This window comes from Lycorma delicatula, chromosome 1 (assembly GCF_047948215.1).
Source record: "Lycorma delicatula isolate Av1 chromosome 1, ASM4794821v1, whole genome shotgun sequence".
Taxonomy (NCBI): Eukaryota; Metazoa; Arthropoda; class Insecta; order Hemiptera; family Fulgoridae; genus Lycorma; species Lycorma delicatula.
In genome coordinates this window covers 208,128,358-208,156,336 of record NC_134455.1, presented here as the reverse complement: position 1 = coordinate 208,156,336, position 27,979 = coordinate 208,128,358, and the positions used below count along the sequence as shown (strand labels likewise).

Below are 27,979 nucleotides of genomic sequence, written 5' to 3'. Positions count from 1 at the left end.
TTTAAGATCATCCATGTACATTAGATGGTTGGTAGTGTATTCACTTTTCCCTTCGTCAGTAATTTTTAAACCGGGTCCTGATTGGTACACCATACTTGAGAGAGGGTTCGTAGCTAAGTAGAACCACAGGAAACACAAAGTAACGACCTGAAAAATACTGCATTGTATTAGAATTGGTTTTGACTTATTTCCTCCTCCAGGGAGTACCAATTTTACATACAATGAACTCATTAACTTCTTAAGGAGATCAATAATACTTTGATGAATGCCATATATTTTTAAAATGTGTAACAACCACCTATGAGGTAATGAGTCATAGACCTTCTGATTATCTATCCATGCAACTGACAGATTTCTTTTCCTTTTCTTTGCCTGTCCTCTCTTATTGCATCTACGGTCCTTGCAACCTTTAGCGTTCTTCCGGCAATCCTTTTGTTCCTCAGCAACAATGTTTTTAGATGTTACATAATTAGTGATCTTATGATCCAACATTGAGGAGATAATTTTGTACACTGTATTTAAACATGTGACTGCCCTGTAGTTTTTTAGATCCTGTGTTTCCTTAGATTTTGGTTTCAGGTTTGTAACAGCCTAGGAGATAAAAGTGGCTGCTTTGGAAGGATTGCAGAGCAAATCACTCAAAATCGTTACCAGAGGGACATGGGGAACTACCAAATACTTCCATCAAAAATTCTGAATACCATCAGGTCCTGTTGTTTTCCAGTTTTATAACTTTTTCACAACTTGCTTGATATCACCGGAGGAATTACGGGTATGTCCATGATCGATGTACATCTCCTTGCTTTGTTCTGTATCCATTCTGCCTGAGAATTACGACTCATAATAGCGACCCACAGTTGGCTCCAATAATCTACAGTGGTATCCATGGTTGGTGGACTACCAGTTCAATGTGCCTCTGACTTATAAAACTGTCTCTGGTTGAGGCTGAATTTCCTGTTTTCAGATTTTCTCTTGTTTGACGTGTTGTATCAATGTAGTCTTTTTCCCAGAGCTGTAATCTTTTGCTTGATACGCAGGTCAACTTTTGTTTCAAATTCTTGGTCATCTTGAGTGATTTTTTGTAATTTGCGAATGTATTTGACTCTATCCCTTACATGCTCTTTACATTCATCGCGTTTTTCTTTCCACACAACTTTGCAATATCACTTCTGAATCTCTTTATTTTGTTCTCAATTCTTCTCTTCAATTTTCATACCTGTAATACTCTTGTCAGACCTATAGACACTCTTGGTTTAGGGTTGATGTTCTGGACGCTTAATATAGCTATTGCAGCACAATATGCATATAACTGTAAGGTTTCCAAAGTGGATATGGTTTTTGTGCTGAGAATATTGTTAACTGTACCCAAGAGTTGAAACGTCCTCTTATTTAGGTAAAGGATTTCTGTGGTTTGGATCCGTTCTGGCATACAAAGAGACATTCCTCTCCAGTTCTTCCTTGATTTTTGAGGTCTTCTCATCTGTGTTGGGTTCTTTGCTAGGTGCACTGCACTCCACTCCTGAAACTAAATAATTCTGTTTGGTGTCTGCATTTAAACACACAGGGTTATTAGTGGTAATTGAATTTTTGAAATACTTTATGAAGATTTCATTTTTAATCATGTTTTGCTCATTGACTGTGATAACAGGCTTGCTAAGAAGATATCTAAATCAGTTACATATGTTTTGTTCAGTAAATTTGCCCAAATCTAGTCGAAGATTTTTGAATTCATGGTATATCTTCATACAATAGTTAATTTTGTCTTTACCACACTGTGTTGCTATGTGGTATGCCCTCAATATATCATGGTTATCCTTATGACTCCAATTAAAATAGGCGCAGAACTTTTGTTGGGGCTTCTGATCTTCAATGATCAAGGCAGACTAACTGGAGATAATGGTACTTCTGCACTTTGGTGTTCGAACTTCACGAACAACAAAGAGCAGTTTTGTTTAAAAGATTATTATTTTGTAATTAAAATTATAATATTTTAAAAAGCCCCATTTTATTAATTTTTCTTAGCTTAGCTAGGTGTACTACACTTCACTCCTGAAAATAAATAATGCTGATTGGTGTCTGCATTTAAACATGAATTAATTTCAAATAAACATGAAATTAATTCAAATTCATTATTAAAAATTATAATAATATTAATATTTTTGCTTAATAATATTAATATTTATAACACTGTTTTATTTTAACTTATAAATAAATCGTTTTTAAATAAATAATAATAATTTTAAAACTATAAAATAATAATATACACATAAATAAATTTATTCAAATAAAAATATGAAATATTTTTATTTGTTCTTTAGTTAAAATATTGCTGTGTTCTTTCCAAACCATAGTTCCATAAAAATTTTGAATATATGACTCATGTTTCTGCTTTAACACACATATATATTAGGAATCCTATCAATAAGGAAATAACACCATGACTAATAGTAGTTTCTCAGGAATAGGAATCAAAAGACCAATCCTTATTATGAGATATATGCTTTCAGTAATATTCCCCAAAAAAATTGAGATATTTAGTTGTTTTAAAAATCTTCCTTAGTGTTTTTCACTTAAAAAATATACATTTTATAGTTTCAAAATACATTTAATCCACATTAGATGGATTCTCCTCTCCCAAAAAAAAAAAGTTGTAAAATACTCTGTTTTTATCGCTGATCTCTATATAACTGGATAGCATATCCTTATGGCGTAAAATACAACTAAGTGTTCAATATGAAAGCATACTCCAGCACCACAGAATGAGCGGCTGGGAACTAAATAAAAACATTGAATGCTTGCGTGACTGTAGTCGTCACGCATGTAGGAATGTTTATTTTACTCAAGTCAGATAACCAAAAGAACAGTCATTTTCGCAATGCAAGCAGAAATTTATGGACAATTGTAGAAAATTTATATAGAGATCAGATATATAGTTATATAGAGTATATATAGAGAGATCAGTGTTCAAAATACAAAATCAGATCACTTCTACTACATTGGTTTAAAATGTGGTTTTATCCCTACTCTTTCACTTACCTCTGCTTATGCAGAGGTATCATTTTATTTTGTTCTACCACTCACTTAGGGGCACTAGTTTATGCTTCAAAGTTTACCAATTCCAATACATGGGATCCCCTATCCAGTTGTATAGATATTTTTAATGAAAATTGTAAAAACATCAAAGTATGTGTGAACAAGTATAACAATTATGCTCAAACATTAATCTATATATATAAAAATGTTAAGTTTGTTTGTGTACGCTTCAAAAACTCAAAATGTTCTGCACCAATTGAGCTCAAATTTTAGCTCGATATATAACCCACATCAAAGATTGTTTATGATCTATTTTTAATAAATAAATTTTATTATAAATATTTTTATAATTACAATTACAATTAATTAATTAATTAATTACAATTTTTAATAAATATTTTATGATCTATTTTTAATAAATCTATCTATCTATTTTTAATTTGTACATTTTTAATTTGGAAATGTAAACAAAGGAAAACCAATCAGGTCAATGCAAGATGGCCGCTGTCAAACACAACTACCAAATTTCTTTGAATTATATTTAATAGCTAAAACATCTGTATTTTATTAAAAAAAAAAAAACACGATAAAAAAAAATTTTAGCACGATATATAACCCGCATCATAGATTGTTTTCATCTATTTTTAATAAATCTATCTATCTATTTTTAATTTGTACAGTTTTTATGCTTAAATAAATAAGAGGCTAATAAATCAGATGGAAATGTAAACAAAGGAAAACCAATCAGATCAATGCAAGATGGCCGCTGTCAAACGCAACGACCAATCATAAAGAGCCCGTATGGCCGTTGCCAATGTAAACAAAATCACAACTGATTTAGTAACAAATTTCTTTGAATTATATTTAACAGCTAAAACATCTGTATTTTATTAAAAAAAAAAAAAAAAAAAACACCATAACAAAAAGAAAAGCCACCAAGAAGGATGACTTACAGTAAATAAATTAAAACACCCAACTTTCTTATAGCCCAGATAGACTTAAGACTATGCAAACAAAAAAAGTCGAAATATACTAATACACAGAAAATAATATCCCTACATAATGACCAAAAAATCCTTTGTTAGGTTAAATATTCACTTTTGTCTGATTTACAGAAGGCATTTACAACGAAGCATTGATAAATATTGAAGACAAGTGCTTAGCTAATGCAAATAAAGTTCTTAGTCAATTGGGAATGCCAGCACCCACCAGAGCTGCGATTGCTTCATTTGATGTGGATTTACGCCGTGAACAGAGTTACAACATTGGTGATCTTCAGTCATATGTCCAATCAAACATTCCCAAATTAACGCGTGAACAGAAAGGCATTTATGATCGCATAATGCAAATGATAAATGACGGAGTTGAGGGGACCTTCTTCTTGGATGCGCCAGGAGGAACTGGGAAAACATTCCTCATTAGATTGATTCTAGCAACGGTTCGATCAAAAAATGACATAGCCTTAGCTCTTGCTCGTCTGGAATAGCTGCGACATTGTTACCAGGTGGAAGGACTGCGCATTCAGCTCTGAAGTTGCCATTAAACATGCAAATCATCGAGACTCCCACGTGCAATATTTCGAAAGCATCCTGTATGGGAAAAGTATTACAAAAATGTAAACTCATTGTTTGGGATGAATGCATGATGGCACATAAAAAATCGCTTAAAGCTCTTGATCGATCGTTACGAGATTTGCGTGGAAACGTTCAACCATTCGGGAATGCTTTGATATTACTCGCAGGAGATTTTAGGCAAACATTGCCTGTAATTTCTCGATCGACACCAGCAGACGAAATAAATGCTTGCCTGAAATATTCAACACTGTGGCGACACGTACGTACATTGCAGTTGACTGCGAATATGCGTGTCCAGTTGCAGAATGATCCATCAGCTGAGGTATTCTCACGACAGTTACTGGACATTGGAAACGGACAGCTGCCAGTCAAGGAGACGTCTAGACGAATATCATTTCGTGGTAATTTTTTTAATTTAGTAACACCGAAAGAAGAACTGATCGAAAAAGTATTTCCTGATATTCAAATTAATCATAGAAATCACGATTGGCTCAGTGAACGAGCTATCCTTGCCGCAAAGAATAAAAATGTTTATCAACTTAATAATGTTATTCAATCCAGCATTCAAAGTAAGAAATTGCATATAAGTCGATAGACACCGTTGTGGAAGCAGATAAAGTAGTTAATTATCCAACGGAATTTTTAAACTCACTTGATCTGCCAGGGATGCCACCACACATATTAAAATTGAAAATAGGTGTGCCAATTATCCTGTTGCGGAATATTAATCAGCCAAAACTCTGCAACGGCACGCGACTTGCAGTTAAGAAATTGATGAATAACGTAGTGGAAGCAGCGATTTTAACGGGGCCTTTCAAAGATGAAGATGTCCTCATTCCTCGAATACCCATGATCCCGACCGATACACCATTTCAATTTAAAAGATTGCAATTCCCAATTCGATTGCTATTTGCAATCACAATCAATAAAGCTCAAGGTCAATCTTTAGAATTGTGTGGTTTAGATTTAGATGCGGATTGCTTCTCACATGGACAACTGTATGTGCGTGTTCCCGGGTCGGCAAACCATATAGCCTTTATATCTACGCAGACAGTGGAAAAACAAAAAATATTGTATATCCACATGTATTGCAAAATTAAACTTCTATGAAACGTATGCTTTATTTTGTTTCTCATTTCTCATCCATGCAACCACAATGTGCCACAGCGAAGCGTGGCGGGTACAGCTAGTATTTTATAAAATTTAAGTCTCTGAAGAATAACTGTAACAAAAATTAATATTTATATCTTTACTTTACTCAGTATGCTTTACTGAAAACTATTAAAGTATGTAAATAAGATACTGAGTAAACTTAATGAATAGTTAATTTTTTTAATAAAAGCTAGTAAACAATGAACTTCAGTTACTAAAAAAAATTTCATTTTTAATACCAATGACCTTTCTTAGAACATGATCACAAATCCAGTTTTTTTTTTGGTAGTTTTTAATGATGGCTCTTTTGTAGACTTGTATGAGTGCCTTTCTACTATGTCACTATATTAAGTGATTCAACATTTATTAGATGAAAACTATATCCACATACTCTTATGAACACAATACTTAAAATAATAAAAAATAACTAAATAATTAGGAGATAATACCCAGTTGTTTTAAATGTTTATCAATTAACAACATCAGTAGGTGCTCTACTCTTATTATGCTACAATAAAAATTAAATTCCTGTCAGACTTTGCAATAAAAATACCAACTTTATGCAACATTATGTAGTTTTGTGCTTAACATCCTGATTTTAAAATTTTGAGGAAATTCTGATTTTTAACTACCATTCAACATTCAACTAATATGCAGAAAATTTAGATTTATTTAAATGTAAGCTATTATTTTAAAAAACTATCAAGCACATTATTTTTGTGGTAGGAAATTTTTCAGCATAATCTTAAGTAAATAAGTCAGAAGATGTTTGATATAATTAGTTAATTTAACAAAAACTGAAATAACACCTTCCTCACAGACTGAAGGGTTATGCTGTTTACACAGGATGGTTGTTTGGATGACAACCATCCAGGATGGTTAGGTAGAATTTAAAGTCATTTAAAGTGAAAGTTAAGTCAAGTGAAATTAAAAGTCATAATTCACAATTTTTGTTATTCTAGGATTACCAAATAATGATAATTTTTTATAATCTAGGCCAGATTACCTGTACAACCTCTAGAACATAAAACTCTACCAGTTAGTCTTTACCAATTTTATTAATTTTCTTTTTGAACAAATTAAAAACTTCTGTAATATAAGTTGTAATCAAATCAGCTGAAATAATTTCTCAGATTCAACTGAAACTAACCAAATAAATTAAAATTCAATATATATATTTTTTTTGTTTATGTAGTCAACACTTTTTTTAACATAATTACTAATTAATAATTACATTAATTAATTCTGTAACTTAGCAGTACTGAATCAAAGAACTGATTGCAGTAAAACCTATTTATTCATTGATCTAACTTTAGCACACAAAATTATGTCCATAATATAGTGCTTAAATATGATTAATCCATCCATTGAAGAGCTGATCTACTTTTCTTAAAGAACTAACCTTAATCCTACGTAATTCATTTTCTAACTATTCTTATTACTAATATTTTGTGTATTTTTTATATCATAATCATGCATTAATAAAAGTAAAAAATCATTGTACATAATTTAAAATTAGTAAATCATTTTACTAAATTTTATAATCTTGCAGGAGTCAGAGAAAGATCTTCCGATATGCCCAGCAAGAGCAGTCTGTAGTAAAGTTGATGTATATGAATCACCATGGGTAGAAAAACAATGTCGATGTCCAGGACATCATCCGTGTTCAAACAACTTACTATCTAATGATGGTCACACAATAACTGACAAAACACGTCATTATAAGGTTTGTTTGCATTTATTTATTAAGTATTTCATAAACTTATCTGTAGTAATGCAGTAAAATTATACTGTTTCCTTTACTACATACAGTAAAGAAAGTTAATGTTGATTTATTAGCACTGTATTAAGATTCTATATTGATAAAATTTGAATTATGTTAAGTATGTTATGATTGTAAAATCATCATATTAAGTTACATTTTGAGGGCTTCTTTTAAATATTTTAAGATAAATTGATTTTTTATTTTGATTTGTATAAACTCTTATATGAATACAACCTAAACCCCTAGGGTATAATAAAATTTTTCTATTATTTTTATTGTATTGCACTAATTTCTCATGAGAGTTATTAGGGAGACTCCTGTCCCAATCTAGATATAGAACTGATAAAACATATCACTTCAAAAGCAGAGGAGATGATATTTATTTTTATTTTTTAAATCAATATTTTCAGGTCATTTCCTGTCAGATTAAAAGTTAACAAAATAAACCCGTATCTACTAATTATTCTAATTATTATTTTATTATTATTTTAATATGAATACTACTGAAATATTAGAAAGAAATCTACTATCTAATTATGATATATATATAATAAATTTTTAAAATTACATAAATGACTAACAAAGAAAATAAAACATCAACAGTTACATTTATAATAAAATAAAAGTATGTAAAATAAGATTTGGTGAAGAAATTGAAAAAAGGTTTTAAGTAAATATGAAGGGAGAAGTTTTAAAAATTACTTACAAGGACAAATGGAGGCTTACAAATATGATGAAAATAATCAAAACTACATTGATCATCTTAAAAAAATAGACATATCTCTCCAAAAATAAAAGATGTTAATTTTAAGAATTAGTAATAATAATAACAATAACATACTAATAATAATTCTTATCTCATGCACTTGAAAAGTTGCACAATAAAATATATTAACAAAAATTTAATTAATGACAGTTAATTTTGATAATGATAATTAAAATTGATTATTATTTGAAAGTAATTACACCTCTTATTTAATATCACACTGTATAATCTAAATTTCTGTACTGATTTTTGTAAACAAATGGTAAGTGAATAAATAAGTATTCAGTAAAATATTGTTCTATAAGTATATACACATTTATTATAATTACAATAATAATTCATAAGTAAAACAAATGACTACTAGTGGCAGAATAAACTGATACTAAGAACAGTTTTTTATATATAGCTGTAAATTGTTTTAAAAATTAAACTTTCAATTTCTTATTATTAAAACCATTGCTATTTTTATTATTATTACTATCACTCTTATTACAAGATAAAATTAAACAAAAAAGTAAAGGATCAAGGACAAAAACACTTGATTCACCTTCACAATCAAGAAACTCATAACATGAACAATTTCAACACCAGAAAGGGCATGGAGATCGGAACATATGAAAACATTACTGGGAGGACCACAAGGTCTGAACAGTCCCTTCAAAGAGACTTCGATACTGAACTGACCAAAGTGTTCCTATCCAGTCAGAAAATATGAAAGAAATTATTCTTATTGTCACTAACAAGGTAATGTACATTACAAAAATGCTTTCACAAGGAATATAAAAATAATCAGCTTTATAAAGTTAAATATTTAATTCGTTTGTCAGTATATTAATTTGTGGAATCAAGTTTCAGTTCTTCATCCATAATCTTGCAGCCAATCCATTATATCAGGAAAATTATAATTTATTTGCAAGTTTTAAGATTCAATCCCTTTTCTATTCTGACATGTATAGCATTTATTTAATTTTTATAAAAGCATGAATTCTGTAATTCTTTTAATAAAAGGGAATGTTTTAACAATCCACTCAATAAAATATCTTTTGAATATAGAATAACAGCAACTAATATTTCACAATGTTTAGAACATAAAATGTTTTCAGACTGCAATTCTTGTATCTTGATATAAACTATCTGGTTGATTTTTATGAATTAAATTGTAATGGTTTAGTTAATAAAAGTCTTATTACTATAATAACATTCTCTACTTCAAATTTCCCCACTTTATTACCTCAAAACTAGATGCACAAATAATAATAAAATAACACTACAACATAGGTTTATATATTAATTTATTTATTTGCAACTAATTAAAATATACAAAATAATTACTTACAATAAAAAAATGTATTAAACTATAATGTTTATCTTTCAATGCCCTTCCAATAGTTAATGGAATTTTATAGGTGTGCTAGAATATAATAAAAAGTGCACAGGATTTAAATATCATTTCATCCACCAACAAATAAATCATAACTTGTTGATTATTACGGATAGAAATAAAATAAATTTTCAATAAAATTAAAGTCATCAATAATCAGGCATGTGTATAAGTAAATATAAAATAATATTGCCAAATACTTTTTAGGTTAAATGTGTCACAAGTATATAAAATCAAGGTAAATAAGTTTCCATAAAAAATAAGTGATCCACCTACTACATATATTGCAAGAGAGCAACATATGTTTTGAGATAACTAATCTATTCATAGAATTGTATAGTAAGAATCAAATCAATAAACAAAAATATAACTATTAACATAAATTTGTTCAGAAAGTAGAATCTGAATTTAAACTTTGCGTTTTGTAAGCAATATATGTAGGATACAGCCTGAAGCAGCAAACTTCAGTAGGCAGAGGAATAATTTTAAGTGGGCCACATTTTTACGACCTACAATCAATAGCATTTATTGCATTGATATCTCTCTTATTATACCAGTACTGCAGCAGATGTTCTTTTGTGCTATTCATATGAATTAAATTTAGGTCAAATTTGATTTTTTTTTTTTAATTTGAACGTGTTATAATTCAAAATAATTTAAGATGTTGATTGTCATATGATTTACTTCTATTTTTCTTGCAAATAAAATAAGAAAAGAATCAGTTTTAGCTGAGATTGATATCTAGAGAGAACTGGTTAATTTTCATCACATTTTTCTCATTATCTAAAATTAAATCAAAAAATCTTTGTTTTCTTGTTAGTACAAGTTATCTTGTTTGTTGTACATGGTCAAAAATAGATTATTAGTCCAAAATTTATTTTAAACCAGCTGAAAGGAGATCTAAGATATCTGGGAAAGAAGGTTAAGAACAATCAGAACAGCCATCTAACTCATAAATAAAAAAAAATACAAAAATATATTTGATTATATATAAAAAATTATTTTTTAAAAAAGCTTTTATTTAACTAATATTAACATTAACAAAAAAAGGAAACAAATTAGAAAAACCCTCATAAAGAAATATTAGAATTAAATCAAATTGAAAATTTTAAACAAAAAAATATAATATATTAACAAATATAATATATTTTTTCTTTTTAGAGGGGTTTTCTAATTTGTTTCCTTTTTTTATTAATGTTAATATTAATATTAGTTAAATAAAAGCTTTTTTAAAAAATAATTTTTTATATGTAATCAAATATATTTTTGTAATTTTTTTTGTATTTTTTTTTATTTTTTACTTTTTAGTCTTAATGAACAATAAACTTTTTACATCCAAAAAAATATTCTTAATAATATTTTTATCTGAATATTATTGTTTGTTCAAGTTTGTATGTTTATTAAGACTAAAAAGTAAAAATATTTATTTTTACACATCGAAGTTACATACGTGTACCAAATTTCAATCATTTTCATATGATAGTTCATGAGAAATGAAAGTTTTCAACTAAATGCATGAACAGTAGGGGTAGTGCGTGGTGGTGTGGGGGTGGGTCATATTAAATTCCGACACCTTAGTGCTGTATTGACATCGAAGTTACATACGTGAATCTAATTTCATTGATTTTCATATGATAGATCAAAAGATATAGCAGTTGCAAGATTTGATTATAACTAAAGCAAGTTAAATAAAAGCTTATATAAAGTAATAAATAAATTGAAAATAATAATATTTATTAAACTGCTTTCCTTTGTTAATTTTTGACTTATTAAAATTTTTTCATTAACAAATCTAATATTCCTTATTTTTTGCAATTACATGAATTAATAAAGTTTTACATTTTAATTGTTGTTCCAGTTATGTGAACCAGTAAAAAGACTTCCAAGATGTAAATACTTTAGAGATATTACATGGACACTTACAAGCGGACCAGGAAATACTACACAGCAGGTTATTCACTGTCACTGTCCAAAAGGTGCAGTCGCTTATCTCATCAAGCGACAGGCCTATCAAACAAAAGATGGCATTATAGGCTATCAGTATTCATTTGCTTGCTCTCCACAGAGTGTAAGTTTTATGTTAGAAATAAATAATGTTTAAATAAAACCTTAATATCATTTAAATACCTTGCCCCATATCAAAAAAAAAGTTTACTTGTCTAGTGTGTCAGCCAAAACATTTTGGTTAATAGAAAGATTAATAGAAAGAATTTACTATATTTTGAGGTAGGTATTAAGAAATAATACATCACTTATTAAGAAAGTTGAATTTGTTGACATTTCTAAAATAATTTATTTACATTTTTAAAAGATATATAAATATGAAATCAAACCACATAATAAAACTGCAAATAAATATTAGTTTATAAGCTTACTAATGATTTCTTTTTTTTTACTGTAAGATAATATTATACTATTAACTTATTTTGTAGTTATTAATCAGTTGTAATTTTAAATTTTATTATTTTCCAGTCTTATCTTTATTATTCTCAACTCTTTTCTTTTCTATGCTTATTTTTTAACTACAACATTACTACTTACTACATCCTCAATTACGCAATTATCTGTTTTGTATATTCCAAAAGAGTCTTCTTTTGTAATTTTTACTTTCTTCACATCTCTTATCACCAAATTAACTAAACTTGAATCTCTTAACTCAGGCTCAATCGACCTAAACCATATTATAAATATGTACAAGAATCAAAGGAATTCCTCTCCTTTTCTGTTTTTAAGTCAAAATGTTTAATCTTTGTTTCATTCACAATATGAAATAATGCTTTCTCCAGACCCAACAAAAATTCCTTGTCATTGATTTTTATCTTTTAAAATCTGCTTTCTAAAATTAATCAGAGGGGAAGAATGGCTTACTTTGCCCACTTTACTTCTGAAACCGTGTTTATCTAATCCACCTTCTACTGCATATTCTAATGGTTGTTATCTATTACAGTTAATAGTTTAATGCATAATGTATTTAACTGATAGTTCATTTATCTGTTCCTCTGTTCCTATTTTCTTCAGTATAGTAACATTTACACTTTTTTTTAAATCTGAAGTTATTTCTTCTGAAGTAGAAGTCCTACTTACCCTAGAATTTTTATTAATTCAGATAAATATACTGATTTAATATTATTAAGTCAGTTTGTACTGCTTTAGTCTGATTGAAGACTATTTATATTTTATAAGTCTTGTTTAAGTCTTAATGAACACCAAACACAAAGTTTAAACATTATGCAGTTCAAAAATAATCTGTTATGATGAATAACAGCTTCAAATAACACTGAACTGAAAGATAGCTGTGAGTTGTGTCAGTACACTGCATTTTTTGTTTTACTGACAATTGTGCTGAATCTCAATATATGTGAAAAATTAATTTTGAAATAGATGTCCAAAAGTAAGCATTATTAATTAGACTGAATAAAAGTAAACGTAGACTTCCTAGTTGAAACAATTGTAATAATTTACATAAGTATTTGGTAATGTAATTTTATTGAAAAATTTAAAAGTTTACGCTTATTCTTTGATTTCTGTTCTGATTGCTAAAAATAACAATTTTCAATTAGTTTTAAATATTTCCCCCTTTTCTATACAATAAAAAAGAGTTATATCTGTTTCAGAGGTTAAGATGTCAACGTAAAGAACCTTGTCGACTTTTTACAGTGAGAAAACGTCTTGAATTATTAGATGAAGTTAACACAAACACCTTATGTCAATGCCCACATAATCACTACTGTCCTAGACATCACACAGATCCAGGAGTGATACAAGGAAAGAGTTATGTAGAAGAAAACATAAGAACATACAGCGGATACTGCCTTCAGTAGATCATTGTATACTATTGTTTATATGTTATGGTTTTATAAAGCAGAGTATGAGTACTCTTACTATGGCTGTTAAGTAAGTTAAAATGTAAAGAAAATGATGAAAAGTGTATATAAAATATTGTAATAAAAGGTTACATAAGTCAGTAGTTGATAGCTTGGCAAAATAAATAAAGTAAATTTCCTAAAGAGGAAGGTTACAAAAAAAGTCTTTGATGGATGAGTATGAAATATGAATGTTATTATATGAATAATATTATTATAGTACAAATTATTTACCATATTAATTTATGAATTTTATATATTTCATAATTTATAAAATGACAGCCATTTATGCACAAATAGAACTAGGGTTTGCTGTAGACTAGATAAATAGTTTTAACCATAGTGGGAAATAGTATTGGTGGAATTTAACTAACTACAAAATAAGAATGTGAACACAGATACCACAATTTTTTTCATACATAGATATTTTAGTTAATTTAAACATAGCAACCACTTTATTTTGTTGATTATTATAAAATAAATAACCTATTACAAAAGCAAAACACAAACTCCTCAACTGAAAGATGTCTTTCAGTCAGAAGACGGAAAGTAGTGTATTTCTCAATTGGTGATGTTCATTTTACATTTTATCATTATTAGGTGATTTATTTACCAATACCGATATATCAATGATCCGCCTTTTCATTAAGCAGCATTAGGAGCATTCTTCAGTTATCAAGCCGGTCGGAAGAGTACAAGTTTATTTTTATTAATCGAGGTATAACTAAATAATTTAAAATTATGTAAAAAATATATTAATCAGAAATTGAGCGATGAAAAAAGCTTAATTCAGTGATTCCCAGACTGTGCGTCGCAGCGCCTTGGGGGCCACAGACTCTTCACAGGGGCACCATGAAATATTGTAAAAGCTTCATAATTAAGTGAACCAAGACATTTATAATTATTAATTTAATCTTAATAAAGTAAAAAAATAATGAAAATACACAAGTTTTATTTATTTTATATAGTATCCACTTATCAACAATTGTGAGTATTGGCTATCCAAGCACTTTTGGATTATTCCTCCATCATCAGGGGTTACTGATTAATTATGAATTTTATAGTTTTGCATATAAATTTTTATGAATGGGAATTAAAATGAAAATAAAATTTCCATTATAATTACGCTATTACTTTCATAACAGTTGATTGTCAATAGTTAAAATTAGTTAACATTAAAAGAAAAACATCTTATCAGTAAGATTTTTACAACTGTTAAGTTGTAAACATCTTATGCATGTAAACATCTGAGTTTTATTTATTTTTATCTTTTTCTTACTAGTAGTCGTACTTTTACTTAAGGTAACGCACAATGGAAAAATTTTAACTGAAAAAGGGCATTGTGATTTGAAAACGTTTGGGAACCACTGGCTTAACTGATTACAGTGGAATTTTTCACTTTCACTTCAATCATCTGTAAGCAGACATTTGTAAAAAATAAAAATAGTTTCTGCAAATCTTCCTTCACATTTAAAAATTTAACTACAAAATAAGATTGTGAGCAGTTAATAATAACATACATAATTTTTAGTATACGATCAAGTTTTAAACTTTTAGTTTTAATAAAATTGTTAATCATAATTGTACTTGTTGATTTCAAAAATATGAATATATCAGAAAACTGAAAATTATTTTAGGACTGTTTAATTCTTTTATATTTGCTGTAAATTTTCTAATTGTTATGTTTAAATTTTAAAAACAACTAACTTTAAAGACAACTTGAACTTAAAAATTATATGAACTGTAAAAATGACATCAATCATTGACTTTTCAGATCATTGACAAATTAAAACGTGCTTTGAAGAATATTTTGGCTTTCATTGGTCTGAATCTTATTAATAACAGGCAGTAGGTTACATAATGATGTAAGTCACTATATTCTAGTCCTTAACCATAATAAAAATAAAAAAAATAAAAAATAAATTTTATGTTAAGGAGTTCCATCAGTTAGTTTCACTACTATATTGTTTACTAAAATTTAGCCATGGATATCATTGCAGTGTCTTGAAAATAATAACAGGAAGGAAGAATAAAAGTTCAGAAGTCACACCCTTACTGAACCTGTTCCCATAGTACTGAATTTAAGGAACACCTGGTGTAGTTTTCCTTAGGATACGTAAATGCATTTAAGAGCATTTAAAACCAACAAAAGAAAAAGAATACTTAAAAAAAGCATAATTAAAAGTTGATTATAGAGTTAAATAAACTTTTTATGGAGATAAATACATTTTTTTAGAAAAAATTAATTTTTCATTTACACCAGTTCTGAGAAATAATAATTTAACAGACCAGTCCAGTCACAGAACATTCAGTCTGATTAGAACATCATGAAAGAGTTAGAAAGTTACTTTAGTTAGTGATTGAGTGTGTGTGTGTCTTTCACTTTCTATATTGCTGCTGCATTCTATAAAAAATTTATGTTGGTTAACCCCTTCTAAATTTAAAAAACCTGCCACTGCTTGCATTCTTCTTTAGTGCAATTGAACAAAGAAGCAATCATTTTAAATTGACTTTTAAACACAATCCCAAAGGGTTAGCAATAAAACTATACTGACAATGAACAGATGAACAGTGAATGGTAGGAAAGTAATAATTTCTTTTAAATTTTCTTTCTCTTTCCCTTACTTTGACTTCCCCTCTTTCATATTTAAATATGTCTCAAATAAAATAGATTGCTAAATTTTGCATTCTCTAAAAGGATGAAGAAATGTTGCATTCTATAAGAAAAGCAGTAAAAAAAAAGAAAATGCATCAGTTTCTATCTGCACACTATGTCATTTTTATAAAAAATATTATTTATTGTAAACATAGAAAGATTTAACGAAATAATCTTGAATGTAGACGAAAAAATAGGTTATTCAGGTTATCAGTCAAAACTGTTAAACAGATGAATTCTGTGAATGGCAAAAAAGTATATTTTTAAAAACAAAGAGCATATAGCTGAGCAATTCCACACTAATGTACTAACTTGCACCTAACAAGTGACTCTACAAAGATCCTACAGACATAAATTATGTATGATGAATTACAGAAAAATGTACAAAGAGACCATTTATAAATTAATGGTTTAGTATTTATTTTGTGACATTTTTTTGTCTATGGAAGCAACATTAAAAGCACTATATTATATACACAATTTGTGTAGTAACATCCTGCTTGATGTGAACACTTGACATCAGTTTAGATTAAGTTTGAACAAGATCACTTGTTAAAGAATTCATTAGTTAACTTATAGTTTGTCTTTTATTCCTCTGTCTAAAGCTGCAGTGAAAAGGAACATTAAATTAAGCCCATAATATTACTCATAGCACATTTTGTTTCACATAATTTTGGTAACTGAAGAAAATATTCCTATTGATTCTAGCCATAATTAATACAAATTAGAAAAGCACACCACCAGTAATAATTTTTGTATGAAATTATTTTTCAGATCTGACGATACCAATATATGATTGTAAAATGTGTGTAACTTGTATTCCAATATGATTGCTCTAAACAGAAAACTTACAGTGTAAACATAACATGTAATATTGTAAATAAATAAGTAGGTTATCAGAAATTTAGCTTTATTAGAATGTTAAATGTATTATTGTATAAATATTATTCTATTTATTTGTATAATGTACAATAATTGTAATTAATTATAAAATAATATTTAATAAAAGTGTATACAAACTCAAACACACATAAATATCAAATTACATATACCTTTATGAATTACATGAACATATGTACAAACAACACATACACACACATATACACAAACACAGCACTATATATTTATATTATTATCTGTATATAAATATGCTGACAGATCTTGAGGACTTAAATAAAATAAAAATCTATGTTGAAATGATTACTGATAAAATATATACATTTCATTTTGAATTTTTGCAAGACAGTTTTACTAGTTTTATAAGAAAGAAAATAATTCAACCAAAACTCTGTATTTAATAAAAAAAAGTAAATTTTATGAATTACAAAGTAATTTTAATTTTATAATTTCTTCAAAAAATAACAATATAGATATAAAATAGAAAAACTAAGAAATAAAATGCTGAAAAATGTATGAAAAATAAATCTTTAAATACAGATATTCAAGTTTCACTTACTTCTTATGCAACCTACCTCACATTACCCATAATTAATTTTTTCTTATATTAAAAAAACATGTGGAACCCCTACTGGAGTAAGTACTGAATTGAAACAAATGGAAACTATGCATTTCTGTAAAAAATTGTATACATTTAACCTAGGATTTTTTTTTATATACTGCATTAGAGGTTGTTAAAGGTTATGTATCATTGGAAATATTGAACTTCAAGTCCATGTCAAAAACAGTAGTGGCCAATATTTATAAACACTATTGATAGTGCAGTAATCAATTCAATGAAAATACACAGACTGCAAATGATAACAACATAAGGGAAAGTGATTCAGGTCTTATCTGGTACTTTGTATGATAAAATGTGAAGAAACAAAACTTTTTCGATCATTTTAAAATTCATCACTGAAAATAGTTTTAATAAATAATTTTTAATGATTTTTTTAATAAATAATTTTGATCAAATAGGAAAGGTTATTCAGAACACTGGAAAAAATCAAAAGTTGCAGACTTTGTAAAAGGTATAAATCTATTTCTATGGAAAAAGTAACGTTCTCTTAGATTCAATTTTTTCAGGATTTCCAAGAAATAGTTAAATAAAACTTGAATTTATTTTTTTTTTGGCTCAGTGAAGAAGACAACAGGAAACCATTCCATTCCTATTTTTTTTAAAAATAAGACAGTCATATTGTTTTTGAAAATGGTTGTGTTGTCAACAGAGACAGGTGATTCAAATCAGGTCATTCTACAACCATGGCACTTAGTTTTCTAACTGATAACAAAAAAAGAAAAATAATAATAAAATTAAAAAAATAGTTTTACAGGCACACTTTGCTAAAGCTTTAAAAACGTTTTATATTTCAATTGTCTCAAAAAAAAGAAGTTCTAGATTTAGTTTTATTTATAAACTAATTTAATACAAATAAATATTTTTTTAATAAAAATAACAGTCTATTATTGTGTATCAGAATTAATAGGTTCATATGATTACGAGAAGAATTACTCCACTCCTGCAGCATTCTTTCTAAGTCATACCAAAAAATAGATTTAACAGGAAAATAGAATAGAGTATTCATTGATGTAAAGCTTCAGTTTATAATTTAAACTTGATATGTTATTAATTTGGTTTTAGGTGGTTTTTAATATTTTAATGGTTTGTAAGACTTTCAATGGCAGAAAAGAGGACTGCAATCTTCAGAAGCAATAAGCTGGGTGAATAAACTATGGCAAACATGATTATCTAGTGCAGTGTTTCTTAACCTGGGGGTTGTGACCTCCACGGGAGGTCGCAAAGTTAGCCTGCAATTTTACATGTAAACAGTAATGAAATCATTTTATGAAAAAAAATCATTTATTATGAACATTTCACTTAATTTATAAGTAAGAATCGTTGTAAAAATAAAACATTATACATTTATTGTAAAGAAAATAAATTAATGAGATGGTTTTTTTTCATTTAAAAGTTTCTCTGTATGTGTATCTGTTAGTAAAATACAAAAGCAAATTGTTCTCGAGTGATAAAAGATGATTCCTACATTTAGTTTTTAGTGCAACCATAGCGGAAAACCCCTTTTATAGAGGTAAGACATGATGAAAGGGATTATATTTTCAGTGCTGACATTACGATGAGCTGGTCATGAATCTCAACTGGTAACTTAGCAGCTACATTAATGTTTTCTCTAAATGGATCCAGTACACCCATCTCTTCGAGAAATCATTTTTAACCTCCAAAAAATACTCCGCCAACTGAAGTTTTAGCCCACACAAATGCATCTTCTTGCTATTCTAACTGTGGCGAATAATAGTGTCTTTCAACCAAATTTTTCTCAACATAATCCGAAGTGAGAGGAAAAATATCAAAATTTTTGCTTTGAAGGTGAATAAACCAGATATCAAGCTTATTAATGAAAGCATCAACTTTTTCTGTCATTAATTAAATATTTTTATCACATCCCATTTTTAGATTCACATTCAAGCTGTTTAAATGTGAAAATATTTCACCAAAATAAGCTAACAGCAAAATAGATTCATTATTCTGTAAAAAATATTGAGGTTAGCGTTTGTTTATCCTGGAAAAATATTATTAATCTTGCAATTCCAGTAACCAGGTTACTTTCTCCCATGATTATCATTTGACTTCTGTTTGGAAAAGAAGACATTTTCTCTTTTCACCCATTTCATCACATAGTTTAGCAAACTGTCTATTCTGCAATGGTTGACTTTTAATAAAATTAACCATTTTTAAGCTTTACAAAGAATTTGTTTGAGATTTTCCAGCATAGAATTTGTGGCAAGAGCATGTCTGTGAAGGAAGCAGTGCGCCCATTCTGCCCATGGTATAAGACGATTTTTTAAATTTTTTTTCAGAAATCCACTGTTGTTTCCTGTTATTGCCTTTGCACCATCACTACATACTGCAATGCATTTTGTCCAGTTTGTATTATAATTTTTAGTAGCTTCATAAAAAACATAAAAAATACTTTGTCCTATTGCATGACCAGCCAGGTATTGATTTGCAAAATCAACATATTTTCTTTGATTGATCTGCTCCTATCACATTTATATCTCACAAAACATAAAAACTGAGAAATGTATGACACATCTGTTTTTTAGTGTTCATCAAACTGAACACTAAAAAATTCACTTGAACTCACTTGCTGAATTATCTGATTGCAAACATCGGCAGCCATGTCATCGAGTTGCCTTGATACTGTGTCATTAGAAAGAGGAATTTTTTTTCAATTTTTTCAGGCCTATTAAAAACACTGACCATATCAGTTGCAGCAGGCAAATACAATCACAGAAAAACTCATATTGAGGGTTTGGACATCTTAGCTACTTTTAATACCATGAGATAAGATGTTTCAAGTGTACTTTTATCAGTATGGCTTGATTTGCAAATAGATGTTTGTTGATTTCTCAAAGTATGTAATTTTCTTTCGAAAAATTCCAAGGATTTACTTTTATGATCTGGATGTTCAGTTTCCAAGTGTCAAATTAATTGTGAGGGCTTCATTCTTTCATCAGAGAGGACTTGAAAGCAAACAATGCCCTGTGGCTTTCAATTCAATGAGGTAAACCATAATTTAAATAACTGTCATTGTACAATCGTGTCTTTTTACCAGTCAATTCATCAGATGCAGATGGCTCACTTTGTTTTTTCATAAATTTATTCATTTTGCATAAGAATCTAATTTTAAAAAAAATAGTACACCATTTGACGCACACTACAAAAACCGAAACCTTAATTATTATTTTCAATGATACTATGCTTTTAAAAACTTAAATAAAGGCACCAAACACACACTTCACATCTGAAATTAAACTGTTATTCTGCAATCATCCCTTAAACCTTTTTATACTTCTGAGAGCGTGACATGTTCAGTCGTATCATATGCATGTTCGAACATGATGCTCTCCCAATGAATATTATGCAAGTAGACCAAATTACAAGGAGCACGTGTATATCATGTTGGAATCTGTAAATTGCTCATGTTTGTACATTTCAAACATGCATGTCATACCTGTCGCAATCAACATAGCTAAATAGTTTTAACTAGGTTTCACTGGGGTTCAAGTCACAAAATATTCATTATATATATATATATATATATTTTTTTTTTTTACTTTTTGGAGGTCATGGAGCTAAAAAGGATGAGAATCAAAGATCTTGTATAACTGATTAATCTGATAGTTAATAGTTTGGCAAACAGATACATAACATAACCCACCGGGTTGGTCTAGTGGTGAACACATCTTCCCGAATTGGCTGATTTGGAGGTCGAGAGTTCCAGCGTTCAAGTCCTAGTAAGGTCAGTTACTTTTACACAGATTTGAATACCAGATCGTGGATACCGGTGTTCTTTGGTGGTTGGGTTTCAATTAACCACACATCTCAGGAATGGTCGAACTGAGACTGTACAAGACTACACTACATTTACACTCATACATATCATAACATGTGCTAATGTGTATGGTAAAACACCACACAGGTTTTGTATGTTTTATACGTGATTTCATGTAAAACAGGTTATTTGATTTAATGACAAATATTTATTTATATTTTTAATTTTATTCTACTTTGTTAATTTACATAAAGTAAACCTTGAAATAGTCAGAATCTTGTGGCTTAACATTTTTTTCAATTTCTTTGATTACCTACATAAAATTATTTAAATTAAACTAACCCTTTCAAATCAGAAATTGTTCATTACAAAAACACAAAAGGTTTAAGATTTATTTCTGTAAAATTATCATCAGTTTTCTGTATGTAATGCAGTTACTGTAAATTGAAATTATAAAAATGATTAACAATCTTACAGAAGGAAAATATTAGGTAGTTATTTGAAATATTCACCATAATATGCAGTATGTTGTTTTGATAAATGGTTAGCAATCTTAACAAGCAATAATAATTCACTAGTGATGATAAATACAGTAGTGTACAAATTAATCCAAATACAGATTATTAAATAAAAAGTTACTTCATTTAGAAAAAAAATCATACCTGAATTTCTGGTAATTAATAAATCCTCCTTTATTCTTTATCACTTCACATAGATGATTTAGTATCAATTCAATAAGTGTACGACCCTTTTTTTTTATTTCTTCATCTTGAAACCACACCAATGCTTTAATGATATCTATTAATGCTTTAATGATATCAATTTTTGTGGTACAGTTCATTTTATGACTATTGCTCAAAAAATTTTCAATTTGATTTAAATCTGGAGAGTTGCCTGGCCACAGAGCACTTTAATATTTTGCTCTTCAAAAATGTTTTCTACTTTTTTTTTTTTTTTTTGTAATATGGCTTGATACCAAATGAAGTTGTTGGAACACTCCATTGCCTTATGGGAATTTGTTTTGAATTTTTCACAAACATTTCCTTCAGAATCTTGATATATCCTCTTTCAACATACCATCTACTGGAAATAGGTGGTTTATTGTGTAGTTTGATTATGATTGTATACCAGGGGGGGGGGGAGATTTTCATTGCAAAATATTTTTGTGAACAATTATAAAAAAAAAATCTTTTGTGTAAAGATTTTTTTGCTAAATTGCACCTTCACTCTAAAATATAGTAATAATTTTGAACTCTTCAAAGAATGTAAAAGTACTTACACATAAAATACACAATTATTTATGTAGTTTCATACAGAAAGTGTAAAGTTATTGAGATTAATTTTTTTTTTTTTTTTTTTAGTTATCCTAACTAAATATGATTTTATGTAAAGTAATAAGTTATTGAGCTGTTCTGAGCTACTTGATGGCAGCAGCTGGGAATGCAGCTGCTGCCATCAAGGTTAACAATATGAGGGTGGGAATCCACCCTCATATTTGTTATTAAAGTAATAATTTTAAACAATTTTTTTAACAGCAGTTAAAGTTGGATATTGACAAACATCAGACAAAAAAAATTTAATGAACAAATCATAAGCTTCGGTTTTATTCAATGTGTTTAATTTGTTCCAGACTACTGACGATTCTCACTACAGTTCTGTTGACTTAATAAACATATATTGAAGACAGATCACAAATAAAGATTTTGATTATTATCAAGAACCAACTTGTTGCATTGAATAAAATCATAACACATTCATATACAAAATAAATTATAATTTAAAAATATCAGCCTTTTAAATGCCAAACTGAATCCAATTTATTAAGCTTTTAGAATTCATCTCGTAATACTTTAAATCAGTCTAGATCTATTTTATGTAATTTATGCTGTTATTCTCAGATGGGCACCAGCTGAGAATGAGATTTTGAGCTGAGTTTTTTTGAGTTAAGAAGATGTGTATTTAGAATGTAATCAAAAATTTGTTGGATTTGTATTGTGTATGTTATTTTCTTAAAAGGGAAAAAGAGAAAAAAATTAATTTTTAAACATATCTTTTGTTAATTTTTTTATACTTATGGAGTATTTATATTTTGTAAACCTAAGATATTTTAAAATAAAAATCTTAACTGAAATTTTTCTCATTTGTAAACTAATTCTTTAGCTTGCCAAGTGCTTACAAAACACACAACACACACACAAAAGTTTAATTTTATTAAATGTAAGCATGTTGTCAATGTGTTATAATTAATAACACTGATAGATAAAAAAAAAACTTTTTTAATCTTTTTCTAAGTGTGATAGCTTGAATTGCTTTTTTGCATACATTACAGATCTGTAAATACAATTTTTCTATCACCTTTAGTTTTATATAAATTACAATTCAAATAAATCAACGGAAAATATAGCTAAAATCTGTAAAATTAATAATTTTGCATGGCCATACCTGTGTTAGAATGATTTCACTGATACTTTTCTTTAATAAATAGCCTCAGGTACATCCCGAATTAATGTTCAATAGTAATTGGCTAGCATGTTAGTATTCCATTTCCCTTTATAAGAGCTTTTCATCACTGAAATGTCTTGGTGGAAACGTTTACCATGTTCGTCACTTATGTCTTCGAGGTTGTCCAGGAAAAAATCCAGATGTGAGTTGGGGAAATGTATTTTTAAAAACATATTACATCCCATAGCTCTGTATGAAGTAAGAAGTTGATTAACAATATCGTGGTAATTGTCAGATTTTTGTCTTCCGTGTACCTTTCAGCCACCTTCTTAAATATACAGAACAATCAGTGTAATATATGAGAAGCCCACATCTTGATCCTGATCACCAATTTTACACTAGAAGTACAAATGATTTGCTTTTTTAATAAAGTTGTAATGTTTTGTCTAGTATTTTTTATTTATAGCTTACAAATTACATTAACGAAGTTAAACAATAAAAAGTGAGCTAACAAAATAGGAGATTAAAATGTGAACTATATGTTGAAAAATGAAAAAAGTTCTTTAATTAAAAATTAAACTTTTTTCAAAAATGGTGGGTGATAGAAAGACTCGAGTTCATATTCGTTTTCAGCATCAAAAAACAGATTATAATCTTGTATCGCATGTTAAGAAACAAAAATGATGTTTATCAGTTTAATTAAATAAGTGTTAATGCACATCACCTATGAACATACCAAAATGTGTGTGTGTGTGTGTGTGTGTGTGTGTGTGTGTGTGTGCTGGAGAGAGAGAGTGAGAGAGAGAGAGAGAGAGAGATTATATATGAGTATAACTCATGTATTAAAATACATTTTAAATTTATATCAAATTTAAAATAAATTATTATTATTAAACTGTATTAATAGACATTTTAATAATTATAATACTAATATCATAACTGGTTTAATCGCAGTCTAATATAAGATGTCCCACATAAAACACAACCCATGTCTATGTCAGTATATATATTTTTAAAAAAAGGCACTTTTAAATTATTAAATTAAATATTTTATTTTCAAGGTTTCCAGTCAATATCTTTCCAGAGTAAATGCTGAAAGTGGTCACCATATTCATGAATACATGCTTCCACCCTTTTCACTGTGTTTCTTGCAACTGTTTTCAAAATTTGTGGGTTGATATTTAAAACTGCTTGTTCGATATTGACTTTCAGTTGTTCAAGTGTTCATCGTTTGTTGCTGTAGGCTTTTTTTGGAGGTAACTACAAAGAAAGAAATCCGGCACAGTCAAATCTGGAGATCTTGGCCATAAGCTATGACCAATAACACGATCACCAAAGAATTCATTCACAAAATCAGAAGTTGAATGGGCATAGTGTGATGCTGCACCATCATGTTGGAATCAGTAGGATCTTCCTCTTCCAAGAGTTCAATAAATTGCAATAAAATATTCTGATATCGTTCTGCAGTAATGGTGAACTCGAAGAAAAGAGGTACAAAATTTTTTTCATGATATTGCACACCATATGCCCATCTTCTGCAGGTGCAATTATTTTTCATGATACAGGTGGGGATTTTCAGCACACCAAACCCTATTGTTATGGCTGTTAATGTAGCCACCCAGATGAAACCATGTCTCGTCTGTGATAAAGTCGAGTTCATAACATGAATACCACCACGCACGAACTGACAATAACAACTGTCAGCCTACGACAATATTTTAGCCGTTTTTCTTTATCTGTATCAAGAAGTTAAACTGTTTAAATTCAATATGATTGAAGTTTAATTTTTTTGTCACCCAATGAATGGTTGACCCTGATGTTTGGCGCAATCATGATAACGATTAATAACAAATGAATAGTTTGGAGAGGCCGTTCTAGGCGTAGTCATGATAACAAGTGATAACAAAGAGTGTTTCACAAGCTCAAGTTCAATATGGATACAGTGATAGTGATATCAGTATGCAAGTGGTAAAAACAAGTAAAGAATACATCACGAGCATTCCATTGTGGTCAGTGGGGAATGCAGGAAATTGTTCGGTGAGTTACTGGTAGACAATACTGAAAGTGGCAGTATTCTATTCACTCATAAAGTGTAGGGTAGTTCTATTTTAAACAGTAAAATTAATAACAACTGCAGAAAGTGAATTGTATGAACTTTAAACATTTCTAATATTATCTTGTTGTTAATGCAATAATTAGTTTTAGCGGTCATAATGTTTTTTTTTAGTAAATTAGGTTGTATTCTGGTTTTTATAATGTAACGATCATTAAACAAATTTTGTCCTTTTTGCATTATTATTTTGTGTGTTATATATACTAATAATAATAATAATAATAATAATAATAATAATAATAATAATAATAATAATAATAATAATATTATTATTATTATTATTATTATTTATTTTGTTTATATGTTTTTATGGTAATAAATTGTATTTGAAAGAAATTTTTACATTTGATAGTCTCTCAATATCCTTGTTGAACCTCAAACACGTGACAACATTATTAAAACATAAAAGTATTGCTGGCTTTTTCAATTCCATTAGTCTTCATTCTGATCACAATTTATTTCTACTTCTTAAGGTGCTCTTCACTAACTTCAAGTCATTATTTAACCTCACATTTATCCATATAGTAGTAACATTATTTCAAAGTTCCAGTTTATGCCACATTCTCCTCACTCATGTATTGGTTATGGGTTATATGTGAGAAATCTACTCTGCTATTTTTGTTACAGAACACTTCTTAATGTTTTATGATGATGTATTATATTGTGTTTCTTAGCAGCCTTATGGTAAAATAATAAAATCCATTACCTTCTTGAATTGTTAATTAACTTCGTAACAGTTGATTTTACATCCAATAGTGAATATTATTACTTATCCCTCCTACAATAATGATTACAACAGTGATACAAATTTTCAGCTTTTTTGTGTTTTTTATAAGATTTCCTGTAATATTCTAAAATCAGAATAGAGTCTTTTAAAGATTTCTTTCTACAAAAAAAAAAACACGTTACGAGTTTTACCACTAGACCTACCCGGCGGGTTGTGAAACAGTGTTAATTATAGATATTTTTGATATTGTATATATATATATATATATATATATATATATATATATATATAATATTATTAATGGTGATATTGCCTATACTACAGTTCTATAATACATTTAATCCATTTATATTACATTTTTATCTTTGAAAAATCTGGTGTTTTACGAGTAAATATGGTTCGAATATTTTACGGAACATGCATTTATTGAATCGTATCAATTGGCAAGTGCTGCTATCTTACACTCAGTAATATTATTTATATACTGTGTGCAGAGAATATTGCTAAAAACAGGACATGTTTGGACAGTTCTGGACAAGCTTGATTCACAAAATTCAGCAAATTAAGAAGGATTTGTCTTACAAAATCCACTGATTCCTTTATTAACAACCATTGCAAAAAGGTGAATACGTGTAAATAATAAAATTTAAAACACACTAAAGCTGTAAATAAATTGTATTTGAATTAATCCTTAAATAAATATCTTTTCATTTTCTTTACACAGATTTATTGTTATATTTTTTGTAGATTATTACCTCTATATTCGTCTTATTGAGTATTATGAGTATTCAATAGAAATTATTATTTAGAAACTCATTAATTTAATCCTACATAAGTTTAATATAAAAGATAAATAATAATTGAACACAAAAAATTGATTCCATCTAAATTAATTGAGATTCCAGCTGCATCAAGATACCTGGAATACTGGGTAAAAATTTAGCTTACGGAACAAAAATCAAATTCACATACAAAAAACACACAAAGATAGTTAAAATGCTCTCTAGAAATATTTAAACAGGTTGCTTTGAGTTCACTCAGCTCAACGTTGAACAAACAGGATGATGAATTGAACTTTATTTTTTTAATTTCTTTTGGGGCACACAACGAAGAGTCGTATTAGCGTCCGGATACAATGTTATTATAATAACGTGGGTGTAATAAGCCCACACCATACGCACAAGGCAGAATAAAATTTAGAAACTAAATAATA

The 27,979-nt window shown here is 28.4% G+C and overlaps 1 protein-coding gene across 1 annotated transcript in view; it reads left to right on the top strand.

Annotated features, from left to right (window-relative positions):
- Positions 1-17,465, top strand: part of aos (protein argos) — a 40,765-nt gene extending 23,300 nt beyond the window's left edge. The window contains exons 2-4 of the mRNA XM_075371232.1: positions 7,312-7,485; positions 11,530-11,739; positions 13,286-17,465. Coding sequence (XP_075227347.1) covers positions 7,312-7,485; positions 11,530-11,739; positions 13,286-13,492 — 591 coding nt within the window. The 3' untranslated portion in view covers positions 13,493-17,465. The remainder of the gene's footprint in view (positions 1-7,311; positions 7,486-11,529; positions 11,740-13,285) is intronic.
- The last annotated feature ends 10,514 nt before the right edge of the window (positions 17,466-27,979 follow it).